Source organism: Brassica oleracea, chromosome C9, assembly GCF_000695525.1.
Source record: "Brassica oleracea var. oleracea cultivar TO1000 chromosome C9, BOL, whole genome shotgun sequence".
NCBI lineage: Eukaryota > Viridiplantae > Streptophyta > Magnoliopsida > Brassicales > Brassicaceae > Brassica > Brassica oleracea.
Window position 1 is genome coordinate 18,852,189 of NC_027756.1, and position 11,401 is coordinate 18,863,589.

An 11,401-nucleotide genomic window follows, 5' to 3' on the forward strand; every position below is an offset into this window, starting at 1 on the left:
TAATCTAATACAAAAATTAATTATAATAAAATAAAATATTTAATAAATTTTATAGTTAGTTTTATTTAGTTTTTTAATATTAGAATTATAATTTATATATTACTTATCTAATTTTATAAAATTTAAATGTAAAAAGAATAAGATAATTACGAGTAATGTAAAAACTATCTCTTAGGAATATTTTGTTTTACGGTTTAGTTTAAAGATATATATGAGATGATGATTGATATGAATATTTTTTCTACATTTTCTATATATATCTAAAAAAAATTGGTTTTACATTTTCTATATATATCCAATATATATATATATATAATATTAAGTATAAAAATGACCAAGTTCATGAATTGGCTCATGTTCATTAAATATTGTTCATATAACTTATGATATAGTTTAAGCTCATTTATTAAATTCATTTATTAAATGAACCTAAAAAGTAAAACTTGCTCTTGAAAAAATCGAGCTGAGCTAGGTCAGCTCATGAGTTATAACTCATTTTGACACTCCCACTCCTAGGAGTATAATAGGAATGATATTTTCCAATGTCAAAACTCGCAAAAAAACATGGTTTACTCTTGGGTTCACCAACCAATAGGATTGTGTTATTTCATATTTGATATCTTTTATAAAAGGAAACAAAATACTGTCAAGTTATATTATGTTTTTTAAAAAAAAAAGTAAAAAATAAAAAATAAAAAACTTGTAATAATTACAAAAAAAATATTTGTTAACCAACAAAACACTAAACCTTAAATCTTAATCCTTAAACCCTAAATCTTAAACCCTAAACCCTTGGATAAATCCTAAACTCTACATCAAAAACACTAAACACTAAAACAGTCAAGGGTTTAGGGTTTAGGATTTAGGGTTTAGGGTTTACCCAAGGGTTTAGGGTTTATGGATTAGGATTTAGGCTTTAGTGATTTGCTGACGACGTTAAAAGTATTTTTTTAATTCTTTTTTCTGTTACTACTATTTTTTTATTTTTTTCACCTTTTTATTTTAAAAATATAATATAACTTGATAATATTTTGTTTCATTTTTTTAAAGATATCGAATTTGAAATAATGAAATTCTATGGGTGAGTGAGCTTAAAGGTGAATCAAAAAAAAAGAATAGAACTATGGGCCAGAAATGAAGGCCCTGTGGGTTTAGATCATGAGATTAATTTAGATGGTGAATTCAAAAATGTTATTGGTTATTTTTTTTTTGCTAAATTGTAAATATCATTTCAAAAATGAATTGTTGAGGTTTACAAGATGTGATGAACAAACTGTAAAACCTTTAGAACATACTTCCAAGGCAAAAAAAAGTAAAAAACATGGAAGCAGAAATCAATCGAACTTGAAACCCTTATGCTTTGGAGTGAACAGGACTTCAAGTATCGATACAAACTTGTAGTAGTCGGATGGAAGGTTGAGCCGAGACGGGCTTGAAAGGAGAGACCCAAGAAACTAGAACGCAAGGAACATAACACTAGTAGGAAGCGGATTCAACGGCTGCCTGCACAACTTGCTTTACTCCGAGAGACAGAAACGATCCCGCTCAAGGACTGTCCTCTAGGTCCGGGCTGGGAAAGAACTAAACTCGGATTCAGCAAAAGACGGGACAACACACAATACGGGTGCTTAATAGCGCTCAACTAACTCTACCGCACTCGCCCTCTAAGTCGGTACAGAGAAAGGGGCAGCATCACCACCTCCTGAGTCTTACTACCTCCTCCAACTGCAAAGTGTTACCAAGATCTCCAAGGAAACGAAGAACCTCCACAAACTGTTGATTAATATAATGGCATGTATTCAAAACACAGGATTTGAGTATTCAGATGGATTTTTCATGATTCATAATTTCATATATTATTATAGAAATTAATAAAAAGAACAGTTACGGATTTTGTTGAATTTTGTGGGGGAACTGATATAATACTATCGATATAGGAGAATTGCTTGGTAATCTCCTAATAAGATTGGAAAATCATAAATACGAAGGAATAACTTGAAAAGAAGATGACAGTATAATAAAATGGGCCGAAATTAGTTGTATCATGTGCCATTCTTGTTTCTATATATAGCCTGAAAGATCACAAAAGTTGATTGTTTTGTTGCTTGTGTAATGATTGTAAAGGTGCACTGAGGGAGTTTTGGGAGATGGTGCAAGCTGAAGTGGTCGATGGATAGTTATTACAAGACTGTCTTGAAGTGGGCAGTAACGACCTAAGAGTTTGCTTCATATAGCAAAGGACATGGTTGATGGTTCTCAAATACTTTTCTTCTTGAACCGGTTCTTTCTTTCTTTTTTACTGTAAAATTGAAGAACCCTTTCTTCAGATGAGTTATAGGCTTATAGCTACAAATAACAGAGTTTTCACGTACGCCCTTCTCTCTTATAAACATTAGTTAGATTATACACGTAAGCTGCATGATGTATGAACGTAGGCATTATTAGCTGAAATCCTCTAGGATCCATTTTGTTCATTACTTGTTTCGCTAGTTAAGTTAAGAGAACTATATATAGAGACTCGGTTTGTTCGTTCGATATATCTGTTTAAGAGATTCATAGGCAAGTAACTCGGTTTGTTTGTTCGTTAATCGTTATAGTATGAGTTTAAGAGATTCGTTGAGTAGAAACGTGATGTTTGTTCCCCATTGCATCATAATGATTTCATCAATCTAAGCCTATTTATTAGTATTGAAAAAGTCAAGATCACGAGAACAATCTTTGAAAAACACAAGCCTGTTGACATCCTAGAGCCACTGTAGGTATCCAACATTTTATTTGATTGGTTAAATCTCTCCATTCATAGTGAGTATTTTATTGATAAAATGACTGAAATTATATGTGTTTTAAGGCTTTCGTTGCTGGAATCTTGACTCTATAGTGTTTGTACAAGAGTTCATAAATACAACAACCATGTGGTTGGTGAGCGCTGGAATAGATTTGAAAATTCAGTTTTTTATTCTGAATATTTCTTCTTTTTTTCTTTGGAACACGTTTGCTTAAATAATGGACTCTGTCGTAACTAAATCTATTGATGAAGGTCCATCAATTTGTATAGTACAATATTTATTGTATTTCTGTTTTCCACTTTCCCTCGTCTTATTATTAATCCTTTTGGTGTAGCTGCTGCCTGTATCAGAAAATTCTCAATCTGGCTATGATCAATTTTATTGGGTCCCAGTAGATTTTACGTCTAAGTAACGCTAGATTTTGATCCGCGTTTTCAAAGCGCGAGATTTATTTCTTTTAAATAAAGATCTTATATAATAAATATGGTCGGTTATAAATATAGTGCGGGATTTGTTATAAATATTTTGGTTATAAATATGATTAGTTATAAATATGGCAAACGAATTAATTACGGGTCAATTTTTTAAAAATGATAGATTATAAATATAGCAAGTGAATTAATTAAAAAATATATATAAATTAGGTAATGACACTCTCTTGTAAATGAACCGTCTCTTATACCACCTAATTCTACCACTAAAAAAAAGATTACAAAGCTAATCCTACACCTAATTTAAAACATAGCGTTGAAACCGTAAGATAGGAGTGCTAATCAGAAACAACTGCAACATCATCAGAGATGCATTTCCTCAGACAAAGATACCGAAGGAAGAAACATGAGCTTTGCATCTTGCAGAGGAAAGAGAGGTCTCCACCACAAGAGTTTTGAACTACACCATTCCTTTTTAGAAAAGCGGGTTTGAGAGATTGGCTCCACCTTGATACAGACGGACCTGCAAACAGGAAGAAGAAGCAAATCTGTCTGATCAGACAAATTTTATGGCACTGCGGATGACTTGCTCCATCACGTGTGCGTCTCTAAGGCCCAATCTCTCCCGTTGACCAAGCGGAGAGTGAGTACGCCTCTACATGCGCTATCTCCGATAACCGAAGAACAGGTTCCTCCTTAGGTCGTCTTCACTCTAATGTCGAGATTCAGCTTGTCCAAAATGATGCGTCCTTCCTTCCCTAACTGACAGAGCCAAGACGACTCATCACAAAAACTGGGAGGTTTAGACGCGCACAGAACAAGAGCATGTCGAGCTAATACACATCAGCCTTGTTGTCTTTGTTTGTGCCTTCGAAGAACTAAAGCTTCAAAGAACGCTTGGGGTTGTTAAGAATTGTCAGAAACGCACAAACGCCGTGCACCACCGACACCAAAACAAAACACCCCTCTCCGACGCAGATCTGAAGGACACAGTCGGCACTCCAAACCAACTTCCAGATTTACTCGAGACAGACCAACCAGAACCTCTTGCCTCCTCCTCGCAGTTGAAACTCGACAGATCTAAAGGGAAAATGACTGTCGAGGCCAACAAACCCTAAAAGCCGACCAATCTGAAGACTCCTACTACTCAGCTTGCCGGAACACCAGAGAAACCGCCGTCACCAAGCCTGCTCAGCTCCGCCGCAGACAGGTTTGAGGTAGGACGCTTCAACGAAATCCAGAGCATCGAGCATATCACTAGAGAGAAGAAAACCACTGGAATGGCAAAAGAAAACGAAGGTTAAGGGAAAGGGAACCTCCGACTCCGGAGAGGACACCGGACGTCGGGGGCTTGCGGCGGCTCTTTGAGTTTTCTAGGGTTATAGAGGTAGCAAATGTTTTTAGATGCAGAGAAACTGAGCTCAACGCGCCCCCAATTTCTCTCTCAGCCCTAACTTTCGAAACTTTTTTTTCTTGGATCCGATCGCCTCTCCGGCGCGTTTGGCACTGCGAGAGGGCTTTTGCCGGCCCCGCCATATCCAAATCCATCTCCGGCGTGAAGGTTTGTCGGTGAGTGATTCTGTTTCGGATCGTCGTCTTCGCAGAGGACGTCGTTAGATTCGTCGAAGCTGAGAGGGTTTTGCGATGCGGTGCCTCTAGCGACTGTGCCGCCGCTTCATCCTCCTCACCACCGAAGCATTCTCCTCCCCCGACACCTAAATCTTTTCGCAGGACTGGAAGAAAAGGTCGCTTTTTGCCGCTACCTTCAAAGGCTATCCGGGTACGCGTCGTCTGAGCTAGAGGTCTCGGGACCTCGGACTGAATGCGATAGGGTCATCTCTGTCACTCCGTTGAGTCAAGAGTAAGCCTCGGGAGGTGGTGATGCTGCCCCTTTCTCTGTACCGACTTAGAGGGCGAGTGCGGTAGAGTTAGTTGAGCGCTATTAAGCACCCGTAGTGTGTGTTGTCCCGTCTTTTGCTGAATTCGAGTTTAGTTCTTTCCCAGCCCGGACCTAGAGGACAGTCCTTGAGCGGGATCGTTTCTGTCTCTCGGAGTAAAGCAAGTTGTGCAGGTAGCCGTTGAATCTGCTTCCTACTAGTGTTTTGTTCCTTGCATTCTAGTTTCTCGGGTCTCTCCTTTCAAGCCCGTCTCGGCTCAACCTTCCATCCGGCTACTACAAGTTTGTATCGATACTTGAAGTCCTGTTCGCTCCAAAGCAGAACGGTTTCAAGTTCGATTGATTTCTGCTTCCATGTTTTTTACCTTTTTTTGCCTTGGAAGTATGTTTTAAAGGTTTTACAGTTTGTTCATCACATCTTGTAAACAATGATATTTACAATTTAAAAAAAAAAAAAAAAAAAAAAGTGTTTTTAGATGTGTTTTTCTTTTAGATGTGCATGTGTGCCCTTGTCTAGTGTTTAAAGTTACATGAATTATACTAAAAGAAAATTAGAATAGGAGAATAATTTTTTACATTTTGCAATTCTATCATTTGAGAATAATCCGAGTGTTGACTGAAGATAAGTTTCTTCAGGTTTCATCTCGAGACAAGCTTGTAACATTTTCGAGCTTTGGTACTTTGAGTAAAAGTCAACATCTCGATTTCCAAAGCAAAACATTAAAAGAAAAAACATAATTTTGTTCCTTACAGTTTTGGTAGAGGAAAAGCGTTGCGCTGGTTTCCACTTTCTTACTCTACAACTTTTACTCACATTTCTTCTACTTTTTATTACTCTAAAGCTCAGCTATAATTACCAATCACACCAATAAACACACATGCATTTACTTTTACATTTACACATCCACGCATCCTCGCCGCGTGAACATTTAATTCATCTTCAACCGTTAAAAACTTTATATTATAATTTTCTCGTCCTCCCATATTCTTCAAACTATATTATATAAACCCATTTTACGTTCTTCATATTCCCAAACCATATCCCTTTTCGTAATCTGGTTCTTAAAGAGAGATGGCGAAAATGTGTTTTATGATGATGTTGATTCTGGTATCTATAGCCATTAACATGGTTGCTAGTGATCCAATTGCACCGTGTTACTTCATATTTGGCGACTCTTTGGTCGATAATGGCAACAATAATCAGCTTAACTCACTGGCTAGAGCTAATTACTTTCCTTACGGTATTGATTTCTCTCTCGGTCCAACCGGTCGGTTTAGCAACGGCAAAACTACAGTGGATGTTATCAGTAAGTCTTACTAACTACATTTTACTTGCTTTTCGTTTTTTTTTTCTTGAAACAAGAAACTAAAGTGCTATGTTTCCTTTTTCGTAATATTGAAAATAAAAATAGCTGAGCTCTTGGGGTTCGACAACTACATTACACCGTATGCCGCCGCGAGAGGAGAAGACATCCTCCGTGGAGTTAACTATGCTTCTGCTGCTGCCGGAATCCGAGAAGAAACTGGCAGACAATTGGTACTAACTAGTTCACTTAGAGATTAGCCATTCGGTCATTTGGACTCGTTCAGACCGGACTGTTTCAGATCCGTTATAAAAGATCTGTTTTAGATGTGTTAAAAAAAAAAAAAAAAAAAACTGTTTTAGCATATTTGGTTCGGTTTAGTTATATTATACTTTTGTTTGGGTTTGGTTCAATTTGTTCAGCAAAATATAAACCAATCTGCTCTACAACAATTTCCGTTTAACCGTTTAAGATCTCTGGTTAGGATTAGGCTAAATATCATAGTTAGTTTCCTAAGCATCTTGTCCTAGAGTTTCTCAAAAAGTTTGTTGTTTTCGTTCTTTAGGGAGGTAGAATAGCATTTGCAGGTCAAGTAGCAAATCACGTGAACACTGTGTCGCAAGTAGTGAACATACTCGGTGATCAGAACCAAGCCTCGAGTTACCTCAGCAAATGCATTTACTCTATTGGATTAGGCAGTAACGATTACCTCAACAACTACTTCATGCCCACTTTTTACTCTACCGGTAACCAGTTCACGCCTGACTCCTTTGGTGACGATCTCATTGCTCGTTACACCGAACAACTCCGGGTCAGTACACTCCTAAGCTCTATATCATCTGCTTCTTTAGATCTCCTCGGTTTTTAGTTTTCCCCTGTTTCTTCATTAGTTCTCTGTTTTTGCTCTGTTTTGGTAGTTTTTACTATTAGAGTGAGACTGAAGTTTTTGATGTTTGTTTCTGATGGAGCAGATATTGTATAACAATGGAGGCAGGAAGTTTGCGTTAATAGGAGTTGGAGCCATCGGTTGCAGCCCAAACGAGCTAGCTCAGAACAGTAGAGATGGAACAACATGTGACGAGAGGATCAACTCCGCTAACAGACTCTTCAACAGCAAGCTCATAACTATAGTCGACCACTTTAACCAGAACACACCAGACGCCAAGTTCACTTACATCAACGCATACGGCATCTTCCAAGACATTGTTACAAACCCTGCTCGCTACGGTATAGCACCCAGTCTTCAAAACTCTTTCATGATAATTTTTCTCAAATATTTGATAATTTTTTTTATATACTTTTTTTTTTTGGCAGGGTTTAGAGTGACAAATGCAGGATGTTGTGGAGTTGGGAGGAACAATGGACAGATAACTTGTCTTCCTGGTCAAGCTCCATGTTTGAATAGGAATGAGTATGTGTTTTGGGACGCGTTTCATCCTGGTGAAGCTGCCAATAATATTATTGGAAGAAGATCTTTTAGGCGGGAAGCTGCTTCTGATGCTCATCCTTATGATATTCAGCAGCTAGCAACTCTCTAAGTAGAGAGTGGGAGAGGGAGAAAGAGAGAAACCTGTTGTTTTGCTTGTATAAGTGTTTTGGTAGTTCTTCAGTGTTAACTCAGTTTGGACTCATGAAGAAGAGGTGATGTCTAATTTCGTTTGTGTTGTGTTTGATGTTATAAGAGCACCATTAACGCGGTTTGTTAAGCATGGGTCTTTAGTGAATTTAGGATTAAAAAAAAATAAAAATTAAGCATTAAGGCTGCATACGTTGCTTAATTAGGAGACAGAAGAAACGTATTTACTGAGACACGTGTCACCCTTTAAACCATTTTTCTCTTTCCTTAGCAAGACGACTCGTCGTCTCTCCCTTTTCTCTTTCCCTCTACCTCGACGACTCCGCACTCTCTCTGTCGAACTTCCCTCTCGCCCTCGTGATCTCTAGTCGACAAAGATGTTTCACCGACGGAATCAATTGATGATCCCTCGGCGAAGCCCATCAATCGGCATCTCTCTTGGTAATTTTCCGTCGGAATGTCCGTCAGAATATCGTTGTTTTCTTGTAGTGATCTCTCTTGGTGGACTCCTCCTCGCCCTCGCTCTTCTCGACGAATCATCATCTCGGCGTCTCTCTTGGTGGACTCCTCTTCGCCCTCGCTAGTCTCGACGAATCATCGTTTCGGCATCTCTCGACGAATCATCATCTCGGCGTCTCTCTTGGTGGACTCCTCTTCGTCCTCGCTAGTCTCGACGAATCATCGTCTCGGCATTTCTCTGGGTCTCCTACCGGAGTCTGTCGAGTATTCGGCGTCTCTATTGCTCTCACATCGAAGATGAGTCTCTCGACGGCGACCACTCTCGACGGCCGGTGGCTCTCCTCGACGAATTCATTTCGAGGTAAAGCTATGTTCGATTGATTTTGATTCTTAATCCGGTCTCTGATTGATTTTGATTTTGTTATGTACGATTGTTTTTGATTCTGTCTCTGTCCCTGAAAGATTTTGATTCAGCTATGTCCGGTTGATCTTGATTATGTCTCTGTCTCTGATTGATTTTGGTTCTAACAAACGTATTTTGAGTCTGTCTTTGATTGTTTTTAATTTGTCTCTGTGGTGACTATAACATTAGTTGAACGTGGTCTGATTAAATTTGATAATGTCTCTGTCTTTTTGCTTAGGATGGACGGATGAACAAACATGAAATGACGTGAAAGAAGAGGACTTTGGTTTACAATACAGGTAAAACGTAACTCTCTGATCCGTAAAATTGATTGCACATTTGAATAAAATCTGTGGCTGTAGACGTAGGTAGTTTATCCTTGTGTGAGATAGATGTTTGTAGGTTTATGGTTTGAACTGAACTTGTTGTGAATTTTGTTTCGTGTGAAATGGAATTACTGTGATATGGTTGTTAGTAATAAAAGGATTTAATGGTGTTAGATAGAAAAGGATGTTCAAGTGTGATAAATGTGTGTTAGTAATAAATGGATTTAGCTATATGTCTTGTCCGATTGGTTGAGGGTGTGATGAAGGTGATAAAAAGTTCTTTCTTTCCTTCTTCTATAAAAATTACAGTCCTCCTCTTCTTTCATCTATCAAACTCGGTTTCCTTTACTTTTTTATTCTCTTCTTCTGATATGGATTCCTATCCAAATCCAAATTTTAATTTTGTTGATCTTCTTCAAAGTCAACAAGAAAGTGGGTTCGGTTTAGAGTCTTCTTCTTTTCCTCTATTTGGCACTCAAGCTACCGAAGGTTCTAACTTCGAGCAAGATAGTCCAGCGGCTGCAGAGCGTAAGGAACGACGGACATGGACGCCTACTCATGATGCTGTCCTCATCAGCGCGTGGTTAAACACGAGCAAGCATCCGGTGGTAGAGAATGAGCAACGCTTTGTTGCTTTCTGGAAGCGGATAGCTGCGTACTATTCTGCCAGTCCTAAGATCGCAGAGTGTGACAAAAGAGAGGCCTCAACATGTAAGCAAATGTGGCATAAGATCAACGATCTAGTCTGCAAGTTCTGTGGTGCTTTCGAAGCTGCAAACAGAGCGAAATCTTCTGGTCAAAACGAGACTGATGTGCTCAAGCATGCCCACGAAATCTTCTTCAACAACCATAAAAAAAAAATTCACCCTCGAGCATTGTTGGAAGGAGCTTCGTAATGACCAGAAGTGGTGTGAACTCTCAACCCCTAAACTCGACGGAAGCAGCAAAAGGAGGAAGGTCGACGACGGTTCTCATTCAGCAACCTCTCAGGCGTTTGAAACCGACACTGCTGTAGATGAGCAAGGCAGCAAGCGTCCCCCTGGTGTCAAGGCTGCAAAAGCTCATGGGAAGAAGAAGATGGTAGATGGAAAGGATCTGTCTGAGTATCAGACAATGTGGGTCATCAGGCAGCAGGACATCGCATCCAAAGAAAGGCTCTCGAAGTTTAAGCTTCTCGAGAGTCTCATTGCAAAACAAGAGCTTGCAGATTATGAAGAAGTTCTGAAGAAGAAACTCGTTGATGAGTTGATCTCTCCTTAGTTTAAGAATCTTGTTATGTTTTCAGTTTGTGTTGCTTGGTCGTTTGAGTTATTGTCATGGAGTCTTACTTAGTTTAAGTATCTTGGTTCTTGTTCTTGGTCGTTTGGGTTATTGTCATGGAGTTCTTGTGTTCTTGTGCTTGGTCTGTTATGTCATGGAGTTATGTTTAATGTAAGCTTCTTTATCTATTAATAAGTGGTTCAAGAAAGGTGTTGTTTTTCTGTTGTTCTTAGCGGTTTTTAATGTAAGCTTCTTTGTTCTGTATGTGGAGTAAGATATTGTTGTCTTTTCCGTGTGTCACAGGCCATGTAAAGGAAGCACTAGAGGCTCTTAAGATGAATCACAGGCCATGTAAAAACAGAACTCATTGTACTCGTGTGTCACGGGTTGTTAGTACTTCTGTCACATGTTGTTGTCTCGTTGTTGTGTGTTTTACTCTCATGTCACGGGCCATGTAAAGACAGACCTTGTCTACTCTTTCATTTTGTAATATTATTTGTATTTGATCACGGGTCATGTAAAAACAAACCTTGTATAAGTGTATAAAAGAGACATCACAGACTTCGTAAAATCACCACAAGTTCTCTCTTTGAGCACACATTCCTTCTCTAGTTCTCTCATTGCAAAACAAGTTCGGTCTTCCTTTTCAACTCCTTTCTTCCATCTCAAGTTCTCTCGTTGATATCACATTCCATCTTCTTTGTTCCTTCTCTTTCTAATCACAAGTGAAATTCTAATCACAAGTGATATTTTCTTCTCAACTTCTCGCGTTGATATCATATTTTTAATATTCCCTTCTCAAGTTCGCTAAAATAAACAACTCATTTTCTTTCTTTAAAAATATGACTTCTTCTTCTCAAAACAATTTCGACGAATCATCTGAGGAGGTCTTTGATCAACATTTTGATCAATATTTTGATCAACATTTTGATCAATATTTTGATCAACATTTTGATCAA

General features: G+C 38.4%; 2 protein-coding genes across 2 annotated transcripts; both read left to right on the forward strand.

Moving 5' to 3' along the window:
* Positions 1-6,110: 6,110 nt before the first annotated feature.
* LOC106315631 (GDSL esterase/lipase At5g45670-like) lies at positions 6,111-8,177 on the forward strand. Its single transcript, XM_013753425.1, has 5 exons — positions 6,111-6,421; positions 6,527-6,651; positions 6,984-7,229; positions 7,390-7,645; positions 7,733-8,177. The coding sequence occupies exons 1-5, from the start codon at positions 6,187-6,189 to the stop codon at positions 7,954-7,956; spliced, it is 1,086 nt and encodes a 361-aa protein (XP_013608879.1). The 5' UTR covers positions 6,111-6,186; the 3' UTR covers positions 7,957-8,177.
* Positions 8,178-9,553: 1,376 nt separating this feature from the next.
* LOC106314491 (glutathione S-transferase T3-like) lies at positions 9,554-10,442 on the forward strand. Its single transcript, XM_013752358.1, has 2 exons — positions 9,554-9,994; positions 10,068-10,442. The coding sequence occupies exons 1-2, from the start codon at positions 9,554-9,556 to the stop codon at positions 10,440-10,442; spliced, it is 816 nt and encodes a 271-aa protein (XP_013607812.1).
* Positions 10,443-11,401: the final 959 nt, after the last annotated feature.

Coding starts and splice junctions, on each gene's coding strand:
- LOC106315631 (XM_013753425.1), top strand. CDS start 6,187: ATGGCGAAAATGTGTTTTATGATGATGTTGATTCTGGTATCTATAGCC. Junction 6,422..6,526: donor AACTACAGTGGATGTTATCA/GTAAGTCTTACT, acceptor AAATAAAAATAG/CTGAGCTCTTGGGGTTCGAC. Junction 7,646..7,732: donor TACAAACCCTGCTCGCTACG/GTATAGCACCCA, acceptor TTTTTTTGGCAG/GGTTTAGAGTGACAAATGCA.
- LOC106314491 (XM_013752358.1), top strand. CDS start 9,554: ATGGATTCCTATCCAAATCCAAATTTTAATTTTGTTGATCTTCTTCAA. Junction 9,995..10,067: donor CTGGTCAAAACGAGACTGAT/GTGCTCAAGCAT, acceptor CATTGTTGGAAG/GAGCTTCGTAATGACCAGAA.